This window comes from Mchenga conophoros, linkage group LG22 (genome assembly GCF_057382185.1).
Source record: "Mchenga conophoros isolate Kocher_MC1m ecotype Shallow Benthic linkage group LG22, M_conophoros_male_GT1.1, whole genome shotgun sequence".
In the NCBI taxonomy this organism is placed as follows: Eukaryota; Metazoa; Chordata; class Actinopteri; order Cichliformes; family Cichlidae; genus Mchenga; species Mchenga conophoros.
This window is the reverse complement of record NC_140546.1, coordinates 23,103,403-23,117,659: the sequence shown is the minus strand read 5'-3', so window position 1 is coordinate 23,117,659 and position 14,257 is coordinate 23,103,403. Positions and strand designations below refer to the sequence as shown.

At 42.1% G+C, this 14,257-nt stretch overlaps 1 protein-coding gene across 1 annotated transcript in view; it reads left to right on the top strand.

Moving 5' to 3' along the window:
* kcnh8 (potassium voltage-gated channel, subfamily H (eag-related), member 8) overlaps positions 1–14,257 on the top strand; it is a 64,281-nt gene that overhangs the window by 33,406 nt on the left and 16,618 nt on the right. Inside the window, exons 7-10 of the mRNA XM_085262215.1 lie at positions 2,072–2,276; positions 4,755–4,964; positions 6,270–6,469; positions 7,502–7,751. Coding sequence (XP_085118341.1) covers positions 2,072–2,276; positions 4,755–4,964; positions 6,270–6,469; positions 7,502–7,751 — 865 coding nt within the window. The remainder of the gene's footprint in view (positions 1–2,071; positions 2,277–4,754; positions 4,965–6,269; positions 6,470–7,501; positions 7,752–14,257) is intronic.

Below are 14,257 nucleotides of genomic sequence, written 5' to 3'. Positions count from 1 at the left end.
ACATCCATCCACACAGATTTTGTGTTGTTATGGTGTGGTTAGCTTTGCATACAATGTGTGGATTATATGCAGCGGTGTGTCAGCACATGGTACTCTAATGGACCCTGGTTTAGCTTCTCTGTCTGCATAAGCTTAGCATTCAGAGATGTACCCTGACAACACCACACCACAGTCAATGCATTGCACATCTATGCAAGGTTAAAGTGACCGTCTAGACGTGAGACTGACCTATGCAATACTGAGAAATGTTTTATCTACAATTGGCAGTTTATGCTTTTTCTTTGACATTTTCCTTGAAGTCTTGATTGCGCTGACTAGTCAGCGACTTTTCTGGGTGCATGACAGAGGCTGTTTGTAGTGTGACAGACTGATTAATCTCACTGTACTAATCTGGCCACCTTTGATGGGCCCCATCTTCAATGCATAGGGTTCCTCACTCTGACTCTCTATAATTTCCCAGCCTCTACAGTTTTAAAGACAAACCCTCTGGGTCCGGTACCACATACTTTGGGGCTAGCTTTGCAATGTTTGCAATGTGATGTTTGTTATCTTGCCTTGAATGTTTAGTTGAGACATTAAACACTGTGCACAGAATATATCATGTTACCTGGGTCGTGCAAGGCCTAACTAGCATGACCTCTTTGGTCCCAGTGTTCCTGCACACTATTTTTATCATTCTAATGTGTCACTCTTCTCTTGATGCTTTGTTCCATTTGCTCAGCATAGAGGACCCTAAGGTGCTGCTGGAAGCACTTGCAGGAGACCATTTTTATCAGCAGTGTTGGTGATTTGGCCCCGTTATACACAGCTGACGCAGAATTCCTTTTCTTTAGGGAGGTTTATCTAATCACTGTGTTTTGTTTTCTCTTAGATGGCCTAAACTACTTCAGTGACTAATTGCTACTGCACAGAGAAATCCAAAACCAAGTCCTTATTTTTTTTAAATATAGTGACGTGATCTTGAGATCTCCTGTTTTTCTTCTCCTTAAATTGATATGAACAGGATCATAATCCCTTTTAAGGACATTTCTTGATTAGAATATCACAGCTGAATGATTTATTGTATTTATTTATTTATTTATTTTTGTGGAAGTGAAGATAACTGTCTGGATGCTTTGACTACACCCTATCTTTATATACAGTATTTTTTTGGCCTACTTTCCCACCCAATTTTCCCTGCTTCCTCTCCTCGCTACACAAATACACATGTAACATGTATCACATGTCCTCTTTGTCCTACATCTTTCTTAATAATACCTGGTGTGTACATCTCCTGTGGGGAAAGATGACAGCAAGTCCCAAATGATAGACTGTTCGCGCAGTTTGCCTGAGGAGCAGGTGCAAGTCAGAGGAGGGCTCAGAAGACATGGGCCAAAATTTAAGTGGTTACAGAATGAAGGAAAACAGAAAAGGCATAAAAAGTCCAGAGAAGCAAACTCGGCTGAAGGTGGGAATTTTAAGTTAAGACACAAAACCAACACACAGGCTGATTTCTCTTGCATTCAAGGTTATCAGCAAATCTTGATACAGATCACATTATAGAGTCAGAGAGCAACTGAGTAACTAATGCTTCTTTTTTCCTATAATTAGTGCTGCATGTGCACAAAAGTGGCTTAATCAAATATTATTAACATAGTCGGTGGCTATTATTTGATATGCCTCCCATAAATATCATAGTGGGGAGCTTCTTAACACCAGTTGGCTGGTTAATTTGAGAAAACTGAAAATACATTTAATGTTTTAGTTCTTCGACACTTCTTTTTATATCTCTTGAGAAGAATTTGTTGGTTAGACTACTGTTAATAACTGACAATCATTTAAAGTTCATGCTGGCTTTGAAATTTAGTACAGAATGTCAGTTTTATGTGTTTTTTTAAACTCTTTGATAATAAGAACCATTTTAAAGAAGATTCAATGTATCCTTGTCCATATAATTAAAAATACATCTGTCAATCCAAAATGTGAATTCCACTTCACTTTAATGTGAAAGTTCTTAACAGTAAAACTTGTATGTAACCAGTTACTTCATTATCTACAAATAGATTCACCTTGGTTTATTGTTTACCTACAGGTGTCAGTGGTGCACCTGTTGAAGACAGTGCGTTTAATTCGACTGCTGAGGCTGCTCCAAAAGATGGACCGCTACTCGCAGCACAGCACTGTGGTTCTGACCCTGCTGATGTCCATGTTTGCCCTTCTGGCTCACTGGATGGCCTGCATCTGGTACATCATCGGCAAGAAGGAAATGGAGGACAACACGAACAACTGGGATATTGGTCAGTGGCGGGGGAAATCTTAACCGCAAATCTTCAAACTCTTCTTCTTCTTTGAGCTGCTTCCTTTAGGGTTTGCCACAGTGGATCATCTGCTTCCTACCATCACTACCATCTTGTAAACCTTCTCTTTCACTCTTGCTGCTATCCTTCTGTCACGAATTCCTCCTGACACTCTTCACCCTCTCTATTCTGCCTGCACTCTCTTCTTCACCTCTCACGTGTACTGTCCGTTGTGTTGGATGGTTCACCCCATTTATTTTACCTCTGCTCCTTGCACCTTCACCTTTCCACTTGTTTCCGTCTCATTCACACACACGTAGTTCCTGTTTTTCATTCCTCTTCTCTCCAGAGGATACCTCCATATTTTTTATCCATCTGCTCCCTGCTCTCACTGCTGATCTCAGTGTCGTCACAACATCCTAGTCCAAGGAGACTCCTGCCTGACCTCATCTGTCCCCTTGCAAACAAGAAAAGGATCAGAGCAGATCACCGATGGAATCTCACTTCCATCTTAAAGCCATCTGTCATTCCTACCTCGACACTGTCTATCTGTCCTCATACATGTCCTGCACCACCCTAACATACTTCTCTGCCGCTTCTGACTTCCTCTTGCAGTACCAGAGCTCCTCCTTTGGCACCATATCATATGCTTTCTCTAGATTCACAAAGACACAGTGCCACTTTTTTCGACCTTTTCTATACTTCTCCATCAACAGTCTCACATAAAACATTGCATCTGTAGTGTTCTTCCTTCGAAGCGCCTTTGAAATCCTATGATGTCAAAACAAACAACGACTTGTAACCGAGACCTTTTTTTTCAGCATAGCACCGGTGCTACTGGGCACTTTGCCAGTATCAGTTGTAGCATCTTCAGGCGCTGTTGGTGCTTGGATTAGTAATGTAATACAATCTTCCCACCCCCTATCATTCGCAGGAAGACATTGAATGTGCTGATTCACCACAAATGTTGCTAGAATATCACAGAGAACCAGACAAAGAAAGAAAAAGATTTGTTGCTGTGTTTTGTACCAAAAATTAATTGAATTCATTATATTGTAGCCATGTGAAAATAAATTAATTAATAAGTCTCAGAGCTACTCACCACTGTGGTAACAGTGTACATGTAATGTGATGTGTGCCTGCAGAGATTTGTTATCAACTTTGTTACAGGATGCTAATGGAAAACTGACTCCGGTGACATCAAATGCTGGGACAAAATGTGGGGCTAAAAAAACAGCCTCAGTTTCTGTTCTAGCTGAAGGAGTCATTATCTAGTTTTGTCAGACTCAGTATAAAAGAAACGTTGAGCTTCTATGGGCCAAAATCTGTGCAATAAACAGACTCATACAAAGGCTATAATAAAGGCTAGTATAATAAAAGACACAGACAGACAGACTAGACTGTATCCCTAAAGGCCAAAAACATTAACTCGTTTAAAATTGGCCCTTTCAGCTTGACCTTCATGTTGACCTCTGGACTGCTTCCAGTGCTAGCTGCAATTGATAGATTGTTCTCCGGAGAGTCCTGTTCAGTGCACCTGCAAATTGTGCATCTATGCTGCATGTAGGGTCTACTCCACTGTGTCAGAACGGTTAGCCTTTAACTATTATTATGGAGAAGTGGACAAATTCAAAGAGAGTGAAATATGCTTAATTGGATTTGTGGTGAGTAAAGATTGTGCTGTTCTGGCTCATGAATGTTCTCCCTGTGACAACACTGGACATCCCCAAAACTCAGCAACTTCAAAGTCATGTTCATTTTTATGCTTCACACCTGATGCACTACCTGCAGGCTCGCTGGCTGCAGGTTTTGGGTTTTTTTTTTGGTTTAAAAAAAAAAAAAAAAAAAGCTTTCATCACCAATAGTGTAGAGGTGCACAAGAAGACAAACTTGAACAGGACAGAAGTCATATTTAAATTTCTGAAGTGCCGTTAAAACCAGAGATACAGGGTTTTTTCTGCAAGTGAGATCTTATATTTACCTGTATATGCATTTGTCATCAGGGTCTTCATATAGGATTTTAAGCCTTTACGGTAGAGCCGTAAAAAAAGGTGGGTGCAACAACTGCATCACTTATGTGTGTGTGCATTGTAAAATCAGTGCAAAATGTGTTAATTCTTCTCATACCGAAACACAAGGCTTCCCCTTTAGTCCTCAGGTCACTTATGTATAACGAGGCCTGTTGGGCTGATTTTTGGTTAGCATCGATAAGCTGTGCTGTTCACAATTACCTTGTTCTTGCATCTTCATAACTGGATCCCGGTCAATATCCAGTGGGTCATGAGAACAATGCAGATTTCTTTTCACCAATTACTGCATAGGATTTCATGATAACCAGTAAAAATGAAGGCTGGTAATTTTGTGGAAATTTTGTTACAAGTCGAGTTGAATTTTTATATTAACTGCTGTTATGAAATTGAAACAAATTTAACGTTTCTGTCTGACCATCCGTTTGCTGTTTACACTATATTAAAACAGGATGGCTCCATGAACTGGGAAAGCGTCTGGAGTCGCCGTACTATCCCACAGGAGGTGTTAATGGTTCTGGCAGTGGTCCCTCCATCCGAAGCGTCTACATCTCTTCACTCTACTTCACACTCAGCAGTCTCACCAGCGTGGGCTTCGGCAATGTGTCAGCCAACACTGACGCTGAGAAGATCTTCTCCGTTTGTGTCATGCTTATAGGAGGTACACGAACAAACGATCAGTCGTGAGATATCGTCACATTAACTTGAGTGCACACGTGTTTTGGAAATGATGGAAATGCTTACATTTATCATGAGATCAGATTGAGACAACAGTGTGTGGAATTATACTTACCTGTACAAATGACCCTTACCTGAAATCGGATACGCAGTGAAGCAGGATAGACGGATGGATGGAACATCAACAAAATCTGATCCTGGTCCATCATTTGTTTCACTGTAAGCTGTTATATTTCACTGGCAGACAACTGCAGGAAGGTCTGATCCGGTTTAAACTGGCTTGTTACACTACATTTGTGTTTTGGGGATGAGGAGAGGTCACCGTGGTGGGGGTTTTCCCTGTGGACACTCCCAATTCTGGTTCAGCTAAATGCTAAATGTCCCTGGCTGCCTGGGGCAGTAGCAGTAGCTGTCACAGACACACCACACAAACATGTGCTTACACAAACACACACACACGCTATCCCTGTTGGGTTTACACGAAATAAAAACTTGAACCAAGCACCTGTTCATATTTATATGGAAACATAGGCCAAACTGGATGGGTGGAATTGAATTAAATCATTTTATTCCATCATTCAATGCAAACATGAATAACAATATGACTAAATGACCTTACAACAGTGTAAAACATAAAATGTAATTAGTTTTCAGTGGTGAAGCTTAAAGCTCAGTTTTCTTTCATTAATAGCTCATGCCACAATCAGTAATCGCTGTCACAGCAGTCCCACTTTCCCGTCTTGCAGCATGCGACACAGCTGCAGCACCGCTGAAAAGTGGATGAGCTTAGGTGAACAGGACAGGTATCTGTCATCCCAATCAAATATGACCCTGCCAGACCTAATCCTGATGTTCCTGTGTTCTAGGAGTAGAGCTGCAGGATATGCATGTGTATATTTAGTTGATTTGATGTTTATTTGATCATAGAAATCAAGTGGAGGCAGAACTGTTGTATTCCTGCCTTATTCCTGTTGCTTATTTAATATTTTAGAAATATGACAGAGTTCCTGTTTCTAGATGTTTCTCTCTGACCTGCTTTGAGCAACTTATGATCTGAGTCCAATTCCATGTTTTTCTACTGTTATTGTGCTGCACTTGTAACACTTGTGCTGATGTTTCTCTTTGGTTTACTGTGAGATACAAAACCAGTCTAGAAAAGAGTTTAGTCAGGTTTCCTATTTTTGTTCCCTGTCTTGACAATTCACTGTCAGCACATTTTTCACTGTATGTCATCCATGCTTACTGTCCACTTCATTAACTCTCCTTCTTCATCTCTTCTTACCTGCAGCACTGATGCACGCTTTGGTGTTTGGTAATGTGACAGCCATTATCCAGAGGATGTACTCACGCTGGTCTCTGTACCACACCAAAACCAAAGATCTCAAGGACTTCATACGTGTCCATCATCTGCCGCAGAGCCTCAAGCAGCGAATGCTGGAGTACTTTCAAACAACCTGGTCGGTCAACAATGGCATCGACTGTAACGAGGTATGAAAGGAAGACGACCTGATTGGTTTTTGCTAAACTGAAATTGGAAGTGTCTTTGCATTGACGATATCCCAACATCAGCATCAAATACAGTAATTACTTCAGTTGGTATTAACCCTTTCCCTACTTGGTCTGTTCACTTGTACTTTAAATGTCCAACAGCACAGCCCACAGGGACCGATAACTCATTTGAAAGTTCACATACTCCTTACATGTCAGCCACATTTAGGCTCACGGTAGAGGTGAAAATACAATCAATGGTACTATGATTACCCACAGTGAATGCAGGTGTGTTTAGCCCTGAGCACTGACTCACAGGGAGAAGAAGACATGACTTTTTTGTCTATGCATGATGATATTTAGAGGACAAGCTCTCGGCCTTCAGTTTCAAAAATGATGATTCGAGGCTGGTTTTCAAAACCAGATTTTGTTTTTGTTGAAGACAACATCAGGTGAAAGGAAACGTGCAAACAGATCTAAGTGTGCAAATGTGGCTTCAGGACCATGTAGAGAAAACACACAGTAAGACAGGGTGAACAACACCTCTGCTTGATAAGCTCAGGGAAACGGAGGCAACCAGTCAGCAGTATAGTAGCAACTCGTCCCTCTAGGCTGTGAATGCCTGCAAGACAGCTGTCAGAAAACAGAGCAGGGAGTGGAGGGAGTGATGATGATGAAACCCAGACAAATGAATTATAGATGGGCCTGTTGATTAAAGTAAGCCTGGCTCTGATGACTCATTGATCAGCTGTGATGCTGCTGAGCTGCAGATCTTTGTCCCGCTGAGGGGATGGACAGATAGATGATGTGCAAATGACAGCGTTTCTCCAAATTCTCACCTTATATTGTCTGTGTTGCAGCCACAGGTGTTGCATTGGTTGGTAATGGTGTATAAAGGTAATTATTACTACATAATGATAGTAATAATAATATCTTTTAACTTTAGGTACATGTGTTTTTTTTTCTTACAATTACAAGTGTCATGCTGCTCACATCCTTCTCTGATTTCTATTCCCCCCCCCATCTCTACAGCTGCTGAAGGACTTCCCAGATGAGCTGCGATCTGACATCACCATGCACCTTAACAAGGAGATCCTGGAGCTGTCGCTGTTTGCCTCTGCCAGTCGCGGCTGCCTGCGCTCCCTGTCACTGCACATCAAGACCTCTTTCTGTGCTCCAGGAGAGTACCTCCTTCGACAGGGTGACGCTCTCCAGGCCATCTTCTTTGTCTGCTCAGGATCCATGGAAGTGCTGAAAGATGGCATGGTGCTGGCCATTCTGGGTATGATAAAAGGGAGAAGGAAGGGGCTCGGGGGTGGGAAGACGGAAGGAAAACAGATCTTTTCTAATTTTAACAAGGAAACAGCAAGCTTAATAACGAAGCTCTGCGTGGCTCTTTGTGTAAAAGCCCATCCTGAAAATAGGCTAATTGTTTTGAATTTGAAGGATTACATTGTCCTAGAGGCTATTGTGCATTTTCAGTGAATTATTATTAAGCTCTTGTTAAAAAGTCAACTCACTGGCCTCAGCAGAGATTCCTCTGAAGTTATTATCACGCTGATGCTGCAGATTTGTCGACTGCATATCCATGATGTGAATCTTCCAACACATTGCAAAAGGTGCTCTATTGGATTGAGATCTAGTGGTTGTGTAGTCCATTTAAGTACACTGAACTTATTGTCATGTTCAAGAAACCAGTTTGTGATGATTTGAGCTTTGTGGCATGGTGTGTTATCCTGCTGGAAGCATCCATCAGATAATGGTGCAGGGTCATAGGTCAGCAACAATATTCAGGCTGTGGTTAAGCTCAGTTAGGCAACAATGCTCATTTGGTTGTAACAATTTACACAAACAAGGTGGGATGGATCCGTGCATATTTAAAAATTCATTCGAATTTTGCAGCAGAAATTGAGAATCGTCAGACCAGGCAACATTGTAGCCTAAGTATCCTGTTCTTGTGCCACCTGGTGTGGTCTTCTGCAGCAGTAGCACATCTGTTGTACATTCTTCTGCAGCCTTCCAATCAGCTAGAAGCATGTCTTGGGGGTTCCTTTTTGTCTGTATTAGATTGTGCAGTGAAGATGAGACAACAAGCCTTGGATCTGAGTCAGACCCGGGATACAGCATTTAGCCCTCCAGCACATGCAGCATATTGCCTGCTCAACTTGGAAGCCAAACAGGCACCCTGAACTGCCATTGACTGGACATTTTCTCCTTTTCTGACCATTCTCTGATAACCCTAGAGATTGTCGTGTGGGAAAGTCCCAGTAGATCAGCAGTGTTTGAAATTCTCAAACCAGCCAACGGCCAACAACAATGGCATGTTTGAAGTCTCCTATATCACCTTTCTTTCTCATTCTGACAATCATTTTGAACTTGGGCAGGTCGCCTTGACCATGTCTACAGGCCTATATTGATGGAGCTGGATGGATGAAGCTGCCGTGTGATTGGCTGATTAGATATTTGAGTTAAAGAGCGGTTGAAAATGTACCAAATGCAGTGACCAGTGAGTGTAAATGCCATTTTTGAGCAATCTCCTTTTGCAGTAGGCAAAGAAGGACTTGTCAATTTGTGCACATAATATGAAGGAGCTGCATTCTTCTTTAAGCTGGGCTGCATGTTTTAGTGATGTCTTGAAGCCCATAGAGGATGAGCGGAGCTGACTGGCAGGTGATGAAAGAGACATTCAACCTTTGCCGATTGTTTTATATCATATACCAGTGATCCATTCGATCCATAATTGTCCAATTCCATCCAGGCTAAACTATTGCAATCCAGTTATGTCCAGCTGAGCATTCATCATATCTTTTCCACAGAAGTGTAATTCAGTCTTCTGTCAGCTTTAATCTGTGCTGTCCAGTTGAGTCTAGCACATTTAATCAGTCCAATTCACAGAGTTAGGTCATTTTAGTTTCTTCTAGTCTTGATCGTTTTAATGCTGCTCATCCCAGTTCCTCGTTGCTTGCTGAAGTAGGTCTCTATGTGACACCCCAGGCCAAATTCATTTGCTTTTTCACTTTCAGTTTTAAATCGATATTTGATTTGCTAAAGCAGCAGCTAATTACAGCATCTGAAGCCAGAACTGACTCCTGTGTTTTCTACAACAGAAACAGAAACAAAAACAGTCTATTTCAGTAGGTGGATCCCCCCGATTCAGCAATTCCAAAGGAAGCCGCGTGCTAAAATAGAAACGGGCTTCTCATTTTTTTTTTTTTTTTTTTTTTTTTTTTTTTTTTTTACAACTTTATTTATAGTTTTCCAACAAAACAGTCCAGAATTTCTTACAAAAGTTGCGAACCCTACCCCCCACCCCCATCCAGGTGGCATCCCCACAACCAGGAAGCACAATACACACAACACAAAAAAAAAAAAAAAAAAAAAAAAAAGGGGAGAAACACTCAAACCAATCTGTGACAGTCATTATAGCACCAACAGCCGGACCCCGGCACATGAGAGAAGAAACAAAGAAGAAAAAGGGAATAAAGAAATCCCAACAGTCAAAGTACGGGCATTGAGGAGACTATGGACAGCAGTCCGAGAAGAGAGCAAGAGCATAAATTACCAACAAGTAAAGAACAATAAATCAGGCAAAAGACAGACTCTTGACATGAGTTATGAACCGTGACCAGGTTTTGTCATATTTACTCTCCAAGCCGCGCACGGTATACCTAATTTTTTCCAGAGCTAATCCCAACATCACCTCTCTAATCCAATGGACGTAGGAAGGAGGGTTCGACGCCTTCCAGCTCAGCAGTATCAGACGGCGGGCATGCAACGAGGCAAAGGCTATTGCGTTTTTGTGGAGGGGAGAGAGTCTCAGCTCTTCCCGAGGTACACCGAAGATAGCTATCAAAGAGTCAGGCCGCAGTGTTTCACCCGATATAGCTGACAGTGATTGAAAAATTGATGTCCAGAAACCATACAGGGAGGGACATGACCAAAACATGTGCCCCAAAGAAACAGGAGAGTAATCACATCTAGGACAATTCGGTGCAACATCAGGGTACAGTTTAGACAGTCTGTCATTAGAATAGTGGAGCCTGTGGACGACCTTAAATTGAATCAGGCCATGTCTAATACAGAGAGAAGACGTATGTATACGCTGTATGGCTTTCTTCCAGATGTCTTCTGACATGAGTTCTCCAACCTCCCCTTCCCACGCCGCCTTAGGTTTGTCCCATGTATGAGGGCAGCTTTCAAGAATCAATGCATAAATCTTCGATATTGCTCTTTTAGTGGGCTGACTCACATTAAGAACTAGATACAGTAGGTCCTTAGAGGGCAGAGACGGGTACCCTGGGAGAAATTTAGAGGCAAAACTCCGAGCCTGAAGGTATCTGAAGTAGTGAGACTTTGGTAAGTTATGGTCTTCACACAAATATTTAAATGAGACAAAGCCATCCTCAGTGAAGAGATCTTGAAAGAAAACCAGACCGTTTCTGTGCCAGACTGCAAATGAATGATCTATTTGAGATGGTGTAAAAAGATGGTTGAACATTATCGGAGAAAAGCTACAAGTATTTGTCAAGTTAAAATGTTTCCTGAATTGACCCCAGATCTTAATTGAATTTTGAACCACCAAATTGGAGTTCAGCCCAGATGCTTTGACATTCAGTGGGAGAGGGGCAGTTAAGATCGAAATCGGAGAGATTGGGAGTGTAGCTCTCAGTTCCATATCTGCCCAGACTGGACCCTCCCCATCCGCAAACATGGTTATCCAATATGTCAGCTTGACAATGTTAGCAGCCCAATAATAGAATAAGAAATTAGGTAAGCCCAAACCACCATCAGCTTTAGCTCTCTCCAGGCTCGCTCTCCTTATGCGTGCAGGTTTTTTGTTCCATATGAACAAAGAGACAAAGCGATCCAGCTGGGCAAAATAGGATTTGGGGAGAAAGATGGGGATCATTTGGAATAGATAAAGAAACCTGGGCATTACAGTCATCTTCACCACATTTATCCGTCCTGCCAGCGAAAGTGGAAGTTTTGACCACCTACCCAGATCAGATTTAGTACTGTCCAGAATAGACCTGTAGTTATACTGGAAAATAGTCTTAATCGAGCCAGCTATTTCCAGTCCCAAATATGTGAATTTGTCATTTTCAATTTTAAAAGGCAAATCGTCATAAGTGGTCTGTTTTGCCAGATTGTTCAATGGAAACAGTAAAGATTTTGATAAATTAACCTTATACCCCGATATGTTGCTGAACTCCCGCAGCCAGCGGAAAAGGTGGGGCATACTCCCAATTGGGTCTGATATCTGCAAAAGGAGATCATCAGCATAAAGCAGAGTTTTATGAGTTACCTCACCCCTGGATATACCTTTAATCCTCTCATCAGATCTGATAGCAATTGCCAGCGGTTCGATCGCAATGTCAAACAGGAAGGGTGACAGGCAACAGCCCTGCCTCGTCCCCCTGTAGAGCGAAAAATATTCCGAAATCAGACCATTTGTCCTGACTGCAGCCATAGGCGTTGAATATAGGACTTTAATCCATCTACAAAAAGTAGGTCCCATGCCAAATTTCTCCAGAACTGTGAAAAGGTAGGACCATTCGATTCTATCAAACGCCTTTTCAGCGTCAAGGCTCAGAATAACTTCCGGTTGTATTGTCGAATGGGGGGAGAATACCACATTAAACAGTCGTCTCACATTAAAAAATGACTGCCGTCCGGGAATGAAGCCCGTTTGGTCCTCATTAATAATGGTGGAAATAATAGGGTCCAACCGTAGTGCAAGAGTTTTGGTTAAAATCTTATAGTCACAGCACAAAAGACTTATTGGCCTGTATGAGCTACACTGTACAGGATCTTTATCTTTCTTTAGTAAGACTGAGATCGTGGCCTGGGTAAGCGTCTGCGGCAGATTGCCAGTAGCAAAAGATTCAGCATAAACTGATTCTAAAATAGGTGTGAGCTTCGAAGAGAATTCCTTGTAAAACTCCATGGGGAAACCGTCCGGACCTGGCGACCTTCCAGTCTGAGATAATTTAATAGCGTTCGTTATCTCTTCAATCGACAACGGCTGTTCCAAAGGCGACTGAGCGTCCGGAGAGAGCTTGGGAAGATCCAGCGAGTCAAGAAACGAGTAGATCTCGGATGAATTACTGCCCACCTCTGATTGATATAGGGTAGAGTAAAAATATTTGAACTGGTCATTAATGACTCGGGGGTCGTGAGATATCGAATCAGCACCTATTTCAATTCCCGAAATCACGCGCTCAGCTGACCGCTGTTTGAGCTGAAGTGCAAGGAGCCTCCCCGCTTTATCTCCATGCTCATAATATACCTGCCTGGATTTAAAAATATTTCTTTCGGCTCTCCATGTCATAAGCGTGTCAAATTCAGTTTGCAACAGTAATTTCTCCTTAAAAAGATCTGGCGTAGGTGAAAGAGCGTAACGCCTATCCATATCCGCAATCTTGTCAGCCAGTTCTTTAAGTTGTTTAGAGCGCTCCTTGTCTCTGTGTGCCACATAAGAAATAACTTGGCCCCTAATATAGGCTTTCATAGACTCCCACAAGACTCCCCTCGACACATCCTGGGTGTCATTAATTTCTAGAAAGAAGTCAATCTGATTGCTGAGAAACGTTTTAAAGCGTTCACATAAAAGTAGTAGGGGGTCTAGCCGCCACGTTCGTTGGGGCGCTACATTACCTGGAAAAACCAGACCCATCTGCACAGGGCTATGATCTGACAACACTATACTGTGGTATTTGGTGCTGGAAATTAAGGGAAGTAGCTGGTTATCGACAATGAAGTAATCAATCCTGGAGTAACTATGATGTACAGGGGAAAAAAAGGAAAATTGCTTCGTAGATGGGTTTGTTGCACGCCAAGGGTCTGATAAGCCGTAAGAACGAAGTAGGGAATTAATAGCCACTGCTGCTGACGAGAGGGTGTTGCTCGACCTTACGCTTGATCGGTCCAGCTGGGGAGAAAGGACACAATTAAAGTCTCCACCTAGAATTAGTTTATAGGAGACAAGGTCTGGGAGAGTCGAAAAAAAATTAAGAAAGAACTGTGCGTTGTCCCAGTTAGGTCCATAAATATTAGCCAGTATTAGTGGTGTGTTAAACAGCTTGCCCACTACAACAACATATCTGCCATTAGGATCTGATATCACTTCAGAGTGTTCAAATGGAACCCCCTTCCTAATTAAGATTGCTGTTCCCCTGGCTTTGTAGTTAAAACGTGAATGATATATTTGTCCAATCCACTTACAACCTAATCTTTTTTGGGAGTTAGTATTTAAGTGTGTCTCCTGTAGAAACATCACGTCAGGTTTGAGCGATTTCAAATGACTAAATACCTTGCTTCTTTTAACCAAATTATTCAGCCCTTTGACGTTCCAGCTAATGAATGAGACCGATTTCTGTTGATTATTCACATTATCCAGAGTCATAGTGCCACAATCGATAATAGACTGATCCTGCACGTTGGTTATATCTCAGTGTTTCAGTGCCTGTTTGAGCCACAACATAAACCACAGATAAACCCAAAGCAAAACTAACAAAAACAAACAGATAAACATAGATAAACCTCTCACCATCCTGGACCCCTGGGCTGGTCTTCCACAAACCTGAGACTGCCCTGAAAACACTCCTCTCTCTCCTGGGCATATAACACGTTTACACTAGCTTAAACTCTTACATGAACTCAGCAAAGACAGAACAAAGTATAATAGGACCCTTGACTCAGCATCATTATTGCCGCATGCATGTCGGCACCCATCCACTTACAGGCCGGTACGGCTCTGAACACTCACGGTTGGAAAATAATCCCACA